The sequence below is a fragment of the Onychostruthus taczanowskii genome, unplaced genomic scaffold (genome assembly GCF_017590055.1).
Source record: "Onychostruthus taczanowskii isolate IOZ18803 unplaced genomic scaffold, ASM1759005v1 scaffold7, whole genome shotgun sequence".
Classification (NCBI taxonomy): domain Eukaryota; kingdom Metazoa; phylum Chordata; class Aves; order Passeriformes; family Passeridae; genus Onychostruthus; species Onychostruthus taczanowskii.
The window spans coordinates 15,810,811-15,826,076 of NW_024504786.1; the positions used below are offsets into that span (position 1 = coordinate 15,810,811).

Sequence of the window (15,266 nt, forward strand, 5' to 3'; positions counted from 1 at the left end):
TTCTTTAAACAAACAGAGTTGCAGAAAAGGAATAAAAGAAACAGCAAAAGAAAAAGCAAAAGAAAAAGAAAATATCCTCCTGCCAAGAACACCTTCTGGAATTGCAGTATACATGCAGGAGTAATAAACTGATGCAAAGAAAGCTCACTTGCTTGTACAGCATAAGAGTTGGCAGTTATTATATTGTAGCAATATTCAATATGAAGCATAACCATTTAAGCTAGAAGAACAAATCATTTTTTCACATAGAAGGTTCCAGAATTTTGTAATTTATAGCAAAGAAAATCCTTTTGTGACTTTGTACTAGAATCATGATTTCCATTGAGAAACAAAATAAATCCACACAGGAACTTTCACAACTGCCAATGACAAGGCATGTGTCTTAGGAAACAGTTCCATCCTTTAAGAAACAGTTTGCATAATGTGGCCAAAGTAGATATATGAACTAGAAAATCTAATCTACTGTCAAAACTATATTTTAAAAAATTTAAAGAAGTCTCACTAGAAATGGTTGAAACTTTTCAAAAGAAAAGTATGTCCACAAATTGGATTTTAACAGATGATGTTTTGTAGATTTAGTTTCTATTTAAATTATAAAACAGGACTAGAAATCACATCGTCCCTTTTTACTGTTCCTTCCTCATTCTTTTCAGGAATAAAAGAGGAGAGAGAAAAGTGGAAGTCCTTAATAAACCAGTAGTGCTAAACTGGATAAGATTCATAGTCTACAAGGTCAAACACCCTGTTTCTGCCACTGAAATATGCAGAGACTGATTAGACTAACACAGTTTGCAGCAACTACCACTACTTTGTATGAATAAGAAACTGGCATACCTGGAAAAACGTTATCAAGATACCAAGAAAGTATTCCATAGAGAAAAGCATCAAAAACCATCATGTTAATGGAAAAAAGAAAACTATATTCATCTCCTTCCAAGGGACTGGTTCTGATGTTACCCCACTGTAGGCCAAGACCTTGTTCTTCATAGCGTGACAAGTATTCTGTACCAAACCCAAAAGCTACTTGAGAAAGCAAACTCTGGAATAAAGGAAAAAAGATATTCAGCCCTGACAGGGGGACACTTTGCAACAAATCCCAAAAACAAATAAGCAAAAAAAACCCCACCACAAGAAGAAAACAAAAAACTTGAAACAAACAAACAAAAAAACCTCTGACTTTTAGGGGCAGGACTTTAAAATTGTGTAACAAATGACATGAGAAAAGCTGTTTCACTTTTATATTGGCATGTAAAGCTTAATTTTCTACAATTCTAAGCAGTATTTAGCTATAATGGACTGAATTCAACCTTGGCTGTATTTTATTTAACTACTAGGAAACTCTCAAAGATTGTTTTTTTCCTTCATTAATGTCTGTTTGGAAAATGCTACAGGTGCATCTAGAAGTTTTCAGTGTATACCTTTGATTATGTAGGTGAAACAAAGTATTTCCTGAGTGTATGAGGCAGAGCCACTCTGAGTAACATGACAGAAAGTACCCCAGATTATGAGGATATGGAAAACCACAACTACTTCCCCTGTCATGTCTGTTAGCTGATTCTAACACAACAAACTAATAAACCAGAAGTTCATACTTAGCTTATAACTTAGTTACAGTTACTTATCACCTAGTTACAGCTTTGGAAGTGCTTTGTTTTCTTTTTCCTGTTTCCTTATATTTCCTAGTGTGAGAAGACAGTTCCTTTACCTATGCTGTTAGATGGCTTGGTAAAAATGGGTACACTGGACTCAAAACACCCACTCTCCTTCCTAACTCATTGGGCAACAGAAATACAATCTGAGTAATTTTATAAGATCATGGTTCCATCTCAAAACACAGCAAGAAGTTTCCAGCTCCCCTGACTTGTTAAGTATCTTACCTAAAATGGAAGAGAACCAACAAGGAAACAGTGCATGGAGAATGTCTACAACTCATTAGATGAAAGGTATTTCTCAGAACTTTGGCACTGGGGCTCAATTCCTAGCTTTACAGTTCAGGTAAAGAAGGAATGTCAACCTGAGGTCTTCTTATGCTTAGACACAGGGTGTTAAGTAGGTTATAGCACATGAGAAAGATAACTGTTCCCATTTTGTGAACTGCCTTTATATTTATTAAACATACCAGAAGTCAGATTTTACTTACAAGGAAATATTCAAAACATCTAAAACATTTTAGTATGCTAATTTACTGGAATTTAAAACATAAAATCAATTTTATTGAATTTTCTAAAAGCTATGAAGATATCTCTTGAACTAGGTCTGTGCTACAGGCTTCCACACCTGCAATCCTTGATTATTTAAGAGAGATTTAGAGGTCTCCCCCCCTGAGTCAAAAAAGTCAAGAGGAAGAAGTGTGCAATACTTTGTGATCCACATTGTGGACTGTGAGAAGGGGAGCAGAGATGCCATGGAACCAGTGAAAGGCTTACTGCTAGGATCTTCAGATTAGCAGTCAGACGGTCTTGCCAGACAAAGCAGATGATGTGGGGCAGGTACAAGGTGAAGTAGATGACTCCACTGCAGGCAGCTGCCAGATTTGCTTTGGAGAAGAAGGTGCTGAACAAGAAACACTGCATTATGGTGGCTGTGGTGAATGTCAGGAGGAATAGAAAGAACAGAAGTGGATTGCTATAATGTAGCACTTGTCCATGCTGCAAGCAAAAGGAAAACAGAAAAATTTACAAGTATTGCTGCTTTCTGCTAGCAGGAAAGGTCAGAACTGCTTTTGACATGTAATAGGTACAGAGTAATAAGCCAGTCTTTCTGACCTAATATGACTTCTAACTCTTCCAGATATTCGTTTCAACAACTGAGGTCATTACAACAAATCGTTCATCTAACTTTATCTCTGCTCTTGGATTGTGACTTCAGGTTAGTACAACAGAAAGAACAAAATTCATAACTGACTGAAAACAGACATTCTGTTGCAGTCTTAACAAGTAAATGATTCCAAGCAAGATCTGTCCCCTTGGAAACTCATGCATTTTAAATAAAGCTCTTTGAAATATTACAACAAACTTTCATTTATCTCCTCACACCATACCCTCAATCCACTTGCTTGATGTACAGAAAAGACAACATAAGGAAGTGTTACAAAACACATCTTAAAAAAACCCCACAATAAAACCATAGGCAAATTATAAAGCTTCTGCACCTGGATATTATTCAAACAGAAGCATATCACACCTGAGGAATCCAAGCGCAGTTTCTCAGAGATCCTTGAGTATTAACTGACCCACTGGGTGAACTTTTATTGACTTTTCTTCATTAGAGCTTTTGTGGATTACATGCTCTCTCTCAAGAAGAACAGGGATTGCTGCCAATTATCTATGTAGTCTTTAAAACCAATGTTGAGACCTATTTATTAGGTCAATTTATATAATGCTCAAATAGGTCTTTCAGGCTATAAATAGGCCTCAGCATGGTTGCAACATCCCACTGGGCCTTAGAGACTGATTTCTTTATCAAAAGGGATGTAGTGTCTCATAAGAATGTATATACAAAGGTGCCTCACACTGGCATAGTGAAATATGGGAAAGAAAGTGAATTACAGGTACAAGCACATTCCTCTCTGATATTAATTACCTCCTGATTTTTAATTAAACCACTGTAGCAAATCAAGTGAGCTTTCTCTATCCACCCAAGCTGCAATGGAAACACCAGGAACTACAACAACTTATCAGGACATGCTGGTAAGACAGAGCAGCTTGAACCCTAACTATCTATTTATACCAATACCAGCTCCCCGCATCAGAAAAGATGCAAGGGCATTTTTCCTTACCAAAATGCTATACATTTATATGATAAAATATAGCAGCAAGCTCTCAATATAAAGCTTGGTTCTCAGGTAGTGGAGACAAAAGGTAGTCCTCAGAGACAACATCTGAACTGTCCTGAAAAGTTATAAAAATTACAGTAATTCTGAATCACTGGAGCAAAAGGTGGATTTTTTTTTTAGGTTTTCCTGAAAGTTCTGTTCTTGCAGTCTCTTTTTCCGTTGAAATAGTTGCACAGTTTCTAAGCAGACAAGCACTGAATATTAAAAATTAATGACATGTAGTGAATTACAAGATTAAAATTCTGCAAATTATCTCTTTGATTTAAAACAACACTTATTATTTATTGGGAGATCTGCATCTGCCTACAGAAAATACAATATACAGAGTAACCAGCCTGATGTATTTTCTATGAGTGATCCCGCAATAAATCTTTACTGGTGCATTTATTGTTCTGTCTCTGCCAAGTGCTGATGCTGTTATGAGGTCTGCTTAGAAGAATGTGCCTGCTACGTGCTGTGATCAGAGCAGGCCTCCACTATTCACATCTCCCTCTTTATGGCTACTATTCTTTCTCAACAGCAAACTGGTATCAGGAGTGCAAACACAAGAGTGAGTTTGAGAGTAGCAATCCCTACCATAATCAGAGCTGTGAGGAGGAATGTGCTCACAGCCATCATGGAAAAGCTGTCTAGGAACCACGTGCACCAGATCACTCCGTTGGTTATGCCCCTGTTCTTCATAGCCTCTTTCAGACGCATTTCCTTCTCCAGCACTATACTCTTCACAGTCATGGAGACTGAATATATCCAAGCTAGCACCATGAAGATGGGAAAGGCGCGGTTTAAGGTGATCATGAAGCTACCAAAGCAAGAAGGAATAAATTAAATTTAGGTAAAACAGAGAAATATTAGATGAAAAGCAAAAATGAAAAGGAAAAGGAGTTGGGAAGAGTGTATTAATTAAACACAGAACTGTAAATTCTGTCCAAACATCAATAGCATGTTACTAGTAAACCTCACAAGCACCCTAAATATTAATAAAGTAATGGTTTCTGCATTCCCATGAGACAGATGAATGTTATTTCTATTTTACAAAGAGGTTCTAAGGGTTATTGAAGGCTACGAAATCTCTGGGTTATTTTTTGTTTTAGCTTTAGTAAAGAGCCTTATCTTGACCTAGGAGTTGTTTTCCATCTTAATTTCTTCTCCTTTCTTGCTGAGGAAGAGGGTGATAGAGAGGCTTGGTGGGCACCTGGCATTCAGTCATGGCCAACTCACCACAGCCCTTGGCACCCAATGCAGGCTGAGCCAGAGGCAGTTTTCTATTAAGCACACTATAGCCACAGGAGTTATTAAGCAAGGTCCTGTGCAGGACACGGTTTGTCAGCTGCACTGTTTATCTCTTCATTTTGCTGAGTCTGGGAACACGTTAACATAAACAATGTCTCCCTGGCATTGATGGCCTTGCTGTGCCGGGGGAGTTATCTTGTGAAGAAGATGAGGGAATACATCTCCCTCTCCCTAGTTAGGATTGATGTGGATGGTTTTATTATTCAGGCTCCCAGGGTACTTGCTCATCCTTATGTGAGCTGTTTAATACCACTAATTAACACTGCAGCTCATAGCTGCTAAAGGCAAGGAGCAAAAAGTCTTCAGGTTCCTAAGTCTGAGCCCTATAGAACTACATTTTTCCCATGTGCTATGAAAGCTACATCAGCTTCAAAACAAAGGGAAAATCTTCACTTTCTCACCAAAAAATTCCTGAAAAGCAATCTGGTCTGGAGAAATAAACCCATGCTTTTGTGATGTGGCCTTGGGCACGCTGAGTTTGCCAGTTGGTGGACACATGTAACGTGCACAGCACAGCCTACAGGTTACCTTGAGGGTGCACTTCCCTCAATTAAGCAGGATCTCTGCAGAGGCCATCACTGAATTTGGATACCAGCCCTGATCTGCATGTGGCTACTGCAGGCTTCAGAGAACTTTTGCACAGATGGGGTTTCTGCCTCTGCAATGTCCTCAGTGGAGAAGAGATAGACAGCAGGCTTGCCAGGGTGATGTTTTGTCAGACTAACACATAATGAGTGACGGGAATGACAGGTCAATCTATGTGTCTGCAATTTGCTTTTATCAGAAGCAGTAGCATTCGCCTGCACAGAGCACATGGACAGAACTATGAAAAGATTTCCCTAATGCCTTTTTTTTTTTTTTGAGTGAAAAGTATACCAGGACAGTTGCAGTATCACAGACTGCAGCATTGGAGCAGGCACACCATGAACAGGGAAGAAAATTGGAAGAAAACTGCTGCTTTTAAGGGGCTAGTGCATTAAGTTCATTTTAGGCCTGGATACTGGATGAAACAAAGGCCAGGATTGGGATTAGGGGTCAAACCTTGGCAAAGGTGGCTTGTGGAGTCTGGGTTATGACAGGATAAGGAAAAAACCAAATTAATTCAGTTGTGTCTCAATTATTACTCTTGCATTTATACCTTAGGACATTCGTAACTTAGGGCTAATTCTGGTGCTTGAGAATCTTAAACCATCCAGCAATCCAAGTATTCAATAGAATTAAGACAAACTGCTTTTACTCACACATCATCCACAAAACACGGATATGGCATTTGCTGCAGATAAATTCCCAATGGCACTTCAGTGCTGGTCTGGGTCTTTATAATCCCATGCTCAATCATGTCCTGGAGATATGCAAAGCCTCCCCAGATATAACGTAAATCATCAACAGGATCAGCTCTTGGACCAGGATCCCAGTACCTCAAAAGAAAATTCACATGGAAACCATTTGGGTAAGCAGTGACTTTAGGGAAGGGTTGTAGGACAAATTAATTAATTAATCTTAGCAACTGAAATTGTAGGGACACTGCCTGGAGTTGTCTTTTCTAGACTTTGGTCTATCAGACCATATTGCTTAAGAAAGTAGAAGGCTATTTTTTTTCCTCTAATTTTCTCTGCACTCACTTGGAATAGCAATTGTGGCTTAAAATGTACATAAATTAGTCCCACAGCAGAATAACTGTTCTAGAATAGAAATAACTGTATTTGGAATTGCAACTACCAGATACCATTATATTCTTCTGTAGACAATCCTGAGAAATGATATCCCTTTAATCGAGTCTATTTGGTGGGGACTTGAGGAGGAACAGCAGAGAAGTTCTGCTGTCCAGGTGGAGGAGCGCTGAGTCACAGTCCATGCAGGACTTCCTTATCTGTCTTTCCCAATGGTGGGGCCATCTATAAACTGAAGCAGGTTACTGAACAGATTCTGAGCAGAGTCATCCCTTTGCCTTGTATTCGTGCACCCACCCACTGCTTGGCTTGTCACAAGAGTGATACCATTTGTGTTAGTACCTGGTAACTGGAGATGGATTCTACGCTGCACTACACAGTAACTATTAACAAATACAGCTGGATTTTACATATGCATCCCACACAGGTTCTAACACCCTTATGTCTCTCATATTTATGTTATGGCAGGCAAGAACTGAGAAATAACTATCAGGAAAATACCTGTCTTTGATTTTGTTTGTTTTCTCCACTGCATCTATGTCCATTCGGATCTTGTATGTCACATGTGGTGGGAGACTGCTGGCTGTAGGTTCTAAGTCTGAAAAAACCACAGCAGCCCATAATTTGTTTTCCTCCAGCAGATAAAGGGCTTGCCGAGTCAGCTGAGTTTCATCAAGATAACCTTCAAATTTATCCAAGGTCAAACACTACAAATAATTAGAAAGAGAAAACTTGCATGGGATTAAAATCCTAAGTGGTATACATTAAAGCAAACAACAGTGGTTGAAAACAAAAAAGGAAAGTAGATTCAACTGAAACTATTGTTATTTTCAGTTTTATGATGAAACTATTAAAAGTTGACTCTCTCCTCCCTTCTTCAGCCCAGAAAGTGCCTGAGTGAATACTAGGCAGCTAAAGGATGACTGATCTGTAAGAAAAGAACACTGGCTGTGGACTTCAGATGAAAAGCACTTTGTCAAGTGAAGCACTAGGAAAAGTCAGAGCATACATTTAAATTTAAATATCTCTTAGGTATTTCAATGTTTATTCCTATGTAACACCAGACAAGTCATTGATTTATCTAACTGGTCATATTGCATCCCCGATGAATTCTGACACTTGATTTACCTCCTGACTTAACATGTCATATTTATTGGCTATCTCAATAAAAAAAAGTCTTCTTTCTTAGTCTCTGTCATTATTACAAACTGTATTCTTATCAATGCACATACAAGACAAAAATTCGTCAAAACTTAAGTTCTTTATGTTCCTCCATTTAGGTCCTACTTAGCAGGCATTGTAAAACAAAGATTGTGAATGCTATAAACTCTAGCATTAGTTGTCTGTAAAATTACAGATTTATGTTCGTATATTTAGCTTCTGCCCTTCAGAACTGGCAAAATATTAACAGGGAGTAGAAGTATTTAACCCCTGACTGACTGGAAAGATACTTATTGAATTCCTTTGCTTCATAAAATTCCAACAGGCTAACTTGTTTGATCTTATCTCCCTGATCATTTCTTGCAAGCCAATAACTAAAAATTAGTCTACATCAAAGGGCTCATGCTGGTACTTGTTATTTAATCTTAAAGACTCCTTTACTTAACCTTTCCCTGTGAGAAAACATGCTATGTTTCCCTTAAAACTTGTACTATCACAGCTTAATGGGATCTATATGAAAATATATTTTTTAAATCACAACAGAACAGTGCTTAAATTGGTAATACTCTTTTGTGGCTTTATTCTTCCTGATGTTTGTAAGCGTTCATTTTCCCTTTTGCTTCAGAAAACTAAAATATATGTAGAATTCCATATCAGAAAGCAAAATAAGGCAGAAAACTTTGCATGCCAGAAGAGAAATAAAATCAGACTGATGGCTCATGTTGCATTAATTTTTTGGGGATACATTTATCCCACATGATGTTAACTGAGTTTAGCAATTCAGTTTAGCTCTTGCAAAAGTGGCAGTGTGTGGAAAGCAAACCCCTCCTGTGGAACTGTGTCTTTACAGGGCCTGGAGGATTATTTACTGTTTCTTTATCAGGAGGAATTATTTTCAATACACTTATTTCAGCTGCAGAAGAACTCAGACAGTTCTCCTGGGGAATCTGTGAGAATGATACTGGCAAAGTACTGACAGCAACTGAACTTGTCCAGATTTTCACTGCAGAACAGACAGTGCCTGGAGTGGGCTGAGGAGCAGCATAGGCTCTAATCCAGGGGTTCAGTAAAGGAAGCTGCAAGTGTTCAAAACACAAAACACAAATGCTTATAGATCTTCTCCATGAGTAGAGTGAAATCAAAGCTTGTATAAGAACATAGGGCAAGATGGGAGTGTTGCAATAATTCACACAGTTTGAAAGTGAGAAGACATTTTATATAGTAATCTATGAGCAAAGCTAGAATTTGTTTCTCTTAACATGAACTACATTCTAAACAAAGGCTGTATGCTCTACCTAGGCTTTTCTTTCTGCCCAGTGAATTGGAACTCAGTTTGTGTCTTCATAAATCTCACTATATAAAAATTAATTAATCAACTACTTGGGGAAATTTATTTCAAATCTACTGCCAGTAATTATTTAAAATTTAAAATGGTTCAATGAAAATGGGAAAACAAAAACCAAAATTTAAGAATAAGAACAGGTTGGAAGATAAAACCAGAGAATAAACATAAAGAAGTGACTGCATAGCTCTCACTAACAATTTAGCTTTTCTGTGGCCTAAGGTAATCAAAGGGAAGAACAGGAAATTATTGGGGTGGTGAGGAGGAGCAGCCACTGCATAATTTGTGGGATTCTCAGCTGCATCAGAGTTTGCAGCAGAGACCTGGAGTTGCCAAAGACAAGTGCTGGCAACACACCTGCCCTTATTGCATACTATGGTGGTAAGGAGCAGGCTATTCCCCAAAGGGAGCTATTTGTTCCCATTGTGTGTGGCACAGTGGGAAAATGTTCTCAAGTGCTTACAACTCCGTGTAAACAGCAGACTTTAAAGAATAAGCTCATTACAAAGAATATTAGGACACAAAGATCTATTACCAGGTACAGTAACTGTTCTGATATTACTGATGTTCCAGCACTGACCTGCTGCACACAATATATTTCTCTCAGTTTGACAAGAAATAATTCTGCTGACATGATACAAAAATCATTAAATGAATCAGAAGACCTTTGTGCAAAGCCTTTATTTTTCCTTCTTGTACTAGCTGTAGGAAGGCAGATAAACTTTCAGTTCCTGCCTTCTTGGTAGGGACAAATGGTCTTTTAGACTGAACTGGATTGAAATTAGGAGTTAGGCTTAGTCTTCTTGCCTATAACTGGTACCAATTTTCTCTCAAAAATCCACAGAAGGCACCACTGAAAACAACTTGCTAGAGAAGAGAGGTACAGATTGCAGGAAAGAGACAGACATCTTGTCAGAAGTGACCACAGAACAAGTGGAAACTCCCTCACTGGTTTCAATGGAATTTTGATCAGATGCTTAAAAACCTGCAAAGGGACTTACCAAAGAACTGTTAGTTCCTCTGCTCCTGACCTTAGTGAAAAGGTCAGGAAATTAGTGGCCTGTTGGTTATTAATACTTTCAAGAAACCAATTCTTTGAGGTTTTGCATTTACTTTCTTCCTCTTAGCATTGAAGTGTGTTCAGACATTCAACCAGCATTTTGAGTAAAGCATTTGAAGACCATCAAATTGAACTTCTTTTAATAAGTATTCATATACTTGTGCCACTGTATTATTCTAAACACATGGTTTGGATAATGAGATTCAACTTGAAACAAACAAAGATTTTATGATTTTAACTTTCTCGTCTATTACCACAGAACCCAGTACTGCCTAACTGGTTTTAAGATATCCTCTACAATTATTTCCTGAAGGGGGCAGGGATACATTTACCTCCAAATACTGACTGAGCAAACGCAGGACTTGGTCTACAGCGCTGAAGATGTTCCGCCAGTCAAAGTCCACCATTCCCTTCTCCCGGCTCCTTGAAGACCCATTGTGCAGAAAGTTGATGATATGTTCTGCCGTGAAGCCTTCTGCACCCATCTGGCTGTTCAGGAAGTCCCTCACTGTAGGATGTTTCAGAGAGTCCTGAAGAAAAATATGACAGCTTTGCCACAATGATTGTCTTTCCATGCCCTGTTTAGCTAGAAAGGTTTCCATTTCCATAACTCTTTCAACACACGAACAAGGACAAAAGGGTATGCTAAAGAATCAATTTTACAAATGGGTTATTGCATAACTGCATGTGTGATCTGAAGAATGGATGAAAAGAAATTTTTCCTTGACTGTTAATTGCATTCTTTCCCTATAAGCAAGAGGATAAACATTATAAATGTCTACTACAATATAGAAAAATGAGGAAACCAAATGTTTTTTCTAGTATGAACTGCTTTATAAACTTCAACTACAGACAGTAATTGCAGCTGATCAAAGTCAAATCTAAATGATACAGAAATAAGCAATTTCCCAAAATAAATTTCTGTCTGGCCCAGAAAAGGTATGGTCTTACTGCCTTCTTTGCCTATACAGAATTCAAGAAAATCAAGTTGCCTTTTCTTGAAAGACATTTTGGGGAGACAGGGAAGCAGCAATTGCTGCCTTTATTAAGAAGCCATTAGCCAGATTCTTGACTGCCCAGACCTGAGGTTTTGCCACAGGGATGCTGTAAGGCATCTATGACTTGCCTTCAAACCAAGCCCAGCAGCCAATAGCCTTAAAGGCCACAGCTTCTTTGCTGCACAGGCTGTGCTTCTGGCCAAATCTTTCAAATTAATTGTCTTCTCCATTAATAAAAATAAAAGATGGTGAAAGGCTGCTCTTACTGAGGATCTTTGATAAGTTATAACATACACGGATCATATTCATTTGCAGGCTGTTTTGAAAGAAGTACCACAGCTGAGGTCCTACTTCCTCCCAAGCTTTGGTCAACAACTGGAGGCGTTCAAGCTCCTCAAAAGTGAAGTTCGCCTGATGAAAAAAAAACCAGCAGAAAAGAATTTTAGAAATCTAAGTAGAAAGGCAGAATTTATGATCTATCCAGGATTTGGTGAAAGGAGAACCTCTAACTTAGACAGCTGTAGTTTTTATCTTCAAAACTTATCCAACTTGTTCAAATAGCAGAAATTTTAATAATCATCAGAAAAAGAATCTGTAAAATCCAGCCAGAATCAAAATCACTTAGGATAAAATTCTATGGTATATGTAATGGAAAAAACAATTGCACATTAAGCCTAATTAATTACAATTCCTTTAAATACTCAGATTTTTGGTAGAAATATTTAGAATTTTCCCCTTGACTTTCTCTCTCCATTAAGAACTAAAAAGGAAGATGATGATGTGAGTAGATGAATGAATGGAAGGCAGCTGGAAAAGACAGATACTCCCACAGCCATGCTATTAAGACCTGAAATGCTGAGCTGCTGTAAATCTGATGTTTTTCTGTGTGAAATCTGAGCAGTAGTTCTGTGCCTTGTACAGACCTCTAGAGTAGTGAATTGCTGGTTATGAGCTGGCCAAAATCTGGGTCATACGCAACCTTGATTTAACTGCTCAGATTAATTTCACCCAACTTCAAGCATTTTGCTGAAGAGTCCAAGTTCCATCCTATTTTAATGAAAATTCTTTATGCATTCAAAAGATAAAATAATAAACCATGATGTTGCTATTGGTTTGCAATATCTCAGTGTTAGTTCTCAATAAGCTTATCTAAGTCTCACAGCTGCTTCATTTAAATAGTTACTGGCACAGAGCTGCTCATGTTCCTACCTCTGTAAAATAAATATTACTATGCTTACTAGTGTAAATGTGGAATCGTGCCAACAAAATGCTGCTTGGGTGAGCTGGAAAAACCATGTAGCATGCACCAAGATGGGATGAATCAGTGAAGACCTATCTCCTGTTCTTTAAACAGAGTACCTGTCCTTCCTCTGAGGACCATCAGAACAAATGGAGTTTTGAGAAGAAAATCTGATTAGGCCGACTGTCACTGGTGACTGTTTTTCAAAAGATGTTTCTTAGCATACAATTTTTAGAAATATACATTTTTGTATTTCAGAACTTACATTTTTTACAATTTCCCGTACAGGAGGTGAATCAGGAGCAAAGAGAATTTTTCCCATCAGCAGGGGCTTCACAGCATGCCAGGCTATTTTGGTTAAAGGGTTTGATTCCAAGTTCTGGATCAATGCATTACAAAAGGGTGCTAAAGACAGAAAGAAAGACAGTCTTTATGTAACCCTACTAAAATCCTATCACACATAACATCCTGCAGGGCTTTTTAGTGGCAATACAGACAGTTTGAATCTGAATGAATAAAAGCACATTCTGCAATGCAGAAGTACAATGACTGAATGAACAGCAAGACTATTAAGTAGATATTGGAGTTGTAAAATGTGCTATGTAAATTGGAAAAGCAAACATAAATAGCCATTTGAAATTTGCTGTTATTTACATGGTATTTCATATGGAAGGAAACGAGACAGCTCAGAACTCACTGAGCAGTTTGAGCTTTATTTGCTTTACTCCTAATGACTTAGCTCCTTTGTATTGTAGCTGATAATAATACAAAGCTGATGCTGTGGGCTTAGATGTTGAGCTCCGGAACAGTTCAGAATTGGATCCTACAATAATTTAAAATTAAACATTTTAATGTAAATATTTTTATCTTACCCCTGCACTATGAAGTAATTAGTTTACTTGGACAGCATTCAATTAATTTGTTTCCTGATTGAAGAGATGGAGTACTGGGCCTCTTTGGAAGTCTCAGATATAAGTAGAGCCAAGTATTAACACAAACAGTGAAAGGTAGGAGTCTCTGTAAGCAAACTGCCCATCTGTACTTTGTCACCATGCAATCATATACTTCATAGCAGAAGGGACACAGAACCACCAGCTATAACATGAGTGGTAGTACAGAAAAAACTGCTGGTGAGCTCAGTAGTAGCAAACTGAAGGGGACATAATAAAAAGACAAAATAACAAATGGTAAAAAAGTGGCTCTTGTTTGCATTATTTCCTATTACAACAGGAGGAAATAAATAGTGAGGAAATAAAAGCAACAAAAATTGGTAAACTGAAATATTTTCTTGGTAAAATGTAATCATGCTGTAGAACATTACTGCTACAAAATAGATGTAGTTTTATGCAGGAAGCTAACAGCCACCATGTATCAAATTGACTATTATTGGAAAGGAGAGACTGTTAAATTCCTGTGCCACAGGCCATCAAACAAGTTATGAGAAAAAATAAAGTTTAGGAAATTACTTTGGAGAAAAGTAATTCCAGAATGCCATACTGTCTTTTCCTGAAGCTTCTTCAGGGGTATCTTCCTGATATCAGTAGCATATAATAGAAGATAAAACAGAGGAACAGTCTTAATTATGATCATGCCTATGATTATGCCTCCATATTAAAAGCAAATGGGTATTTCTGTCAGTTGTCAAGTCCTGGGCTTCTCTGCTTCCAGCTATGAAGTAAGTATGGAGTAAAATAATTTCAACTGGGTCTAATTTCCTAAATCAACTGCTTTAAAATGTTATTTATAAAAGCAACATTTTATGCTAGTACTTGAACATAGGGTGCACCTGTTGAGAATTTCTTAATGGTTTGGTGGAAAAACTTACTGGTTGTATTATCATAAAGATAACCAGATTTCTTCCTTGTTGAGTCAATCCCCAGGAAAGCTTTGTAGTTGTTATCTTCATACCAGTTGAAGGAAAGCACTCTGGATCCACCTCCTTCTGGGTAGCCACAGAAAAGATCCGACAGGGAACTCACCAAGTGGCCTAAGGATTCTGGCCTTCCATCTTGTAGAAATGGTTGCAGAACCCTCAAAAGGTCCTGAACACTTGGCTTCCTGGCCAGCTGCAGAAAGACAAGACTTGGTTAATTGCAGCCCTCAAAGCAAGTAAGCATCTGGTGAGGTCGCAGTTGTGCCCAGATGGTAAAATGTGAATGCAGTCAGAACCTCATCCTTTCATCTCCTCAGCCCTGTCACAGGCACCATTTTCAGTTCTTGTTCTTTCATATCTTTTCTGAAGAAAAGAATACACTTCAGAATTGCCAATGCTTACGACTACATTATTTTTTAATGAGAGAAGAATGAATTTTTAAGGAATCAACTCTTCCCCAACAAGTCTATTTTCCTTCTGGTAAAGCAGGTAACTGGAACATAAAAACAACAAAGGACAAAAAGGACTATGAGCTATGCAGAAAAGTGATGTAATCTATTATTAGACCACTTACCTTTTGCACTGCTTGGGAGACATTAGACAGCACCCTCCCCCAGGCCTTCAGGTCAGCACCTGGTGAGTTTCTGTCCAACACAGTGGGAAGCTGTGAATACATAAAAAATAGGGAAAACCTTCTACATTAAAACAGTTAAAACAATGAAAAGAAAATCCAAATGGCATCTCTGTAGCTCACATTCTTTGAGTTATTTGGAAAAATATCTTATAAGCCTGTCTTA

At 38.0% G+C, this 15,266-nt stretch overlaps 1 protein-coding gene across 1 annotated transcript in view; it reads right to left on the bottom strand.

The window, feature by feature from the left end:
- ABCA4 (ATP binding cassette subfamily A member 4) overlaps nt 1-15,266 on the bottom strand; it is a 60,813-nt gene that overhangs the window by 32,107 nt on the left and 13,440 nt on the right. The window contains exons 7-16 of the mRNA XM_041421722.1: nt 15,044-15,133; nt 14,422-14,662; nt 12,862-13,001; nt 11,651-11,767; nt 10,691-10,888; nt 7,297-7,502; nt 6,367-6,543; nt 4,412-4,634; nt 2,427-2,648; nt 835-1,039 (exon numbers count right to left, since the gene is read on the bottom strand). Coding sequence (XP_041277656.1) covers nt 835-1,039; nt 2,427-2,648; nt 4,412-4,634; nt 6,367-6,543; nt 7,297-7,502; nt 10,691-10,888; nt 11,651-11,767; nt 12,862-13,001; nt 14,422-14,662; nt 15,044-15,133 — 1,819 coding nt within the window. The remainder of the gene's footprint in view (nt 1-834; nt 1,040-2,426; nt 2,649-4,411; nt 4,635-6,366; nt 6,544-7,296; nt 7,503-10,690; nt 10,889-11,650; nt 11,768-12,861; nt 13,002-14,421; nt 14,663-15,043; nt 15,134-15,266) is intronic.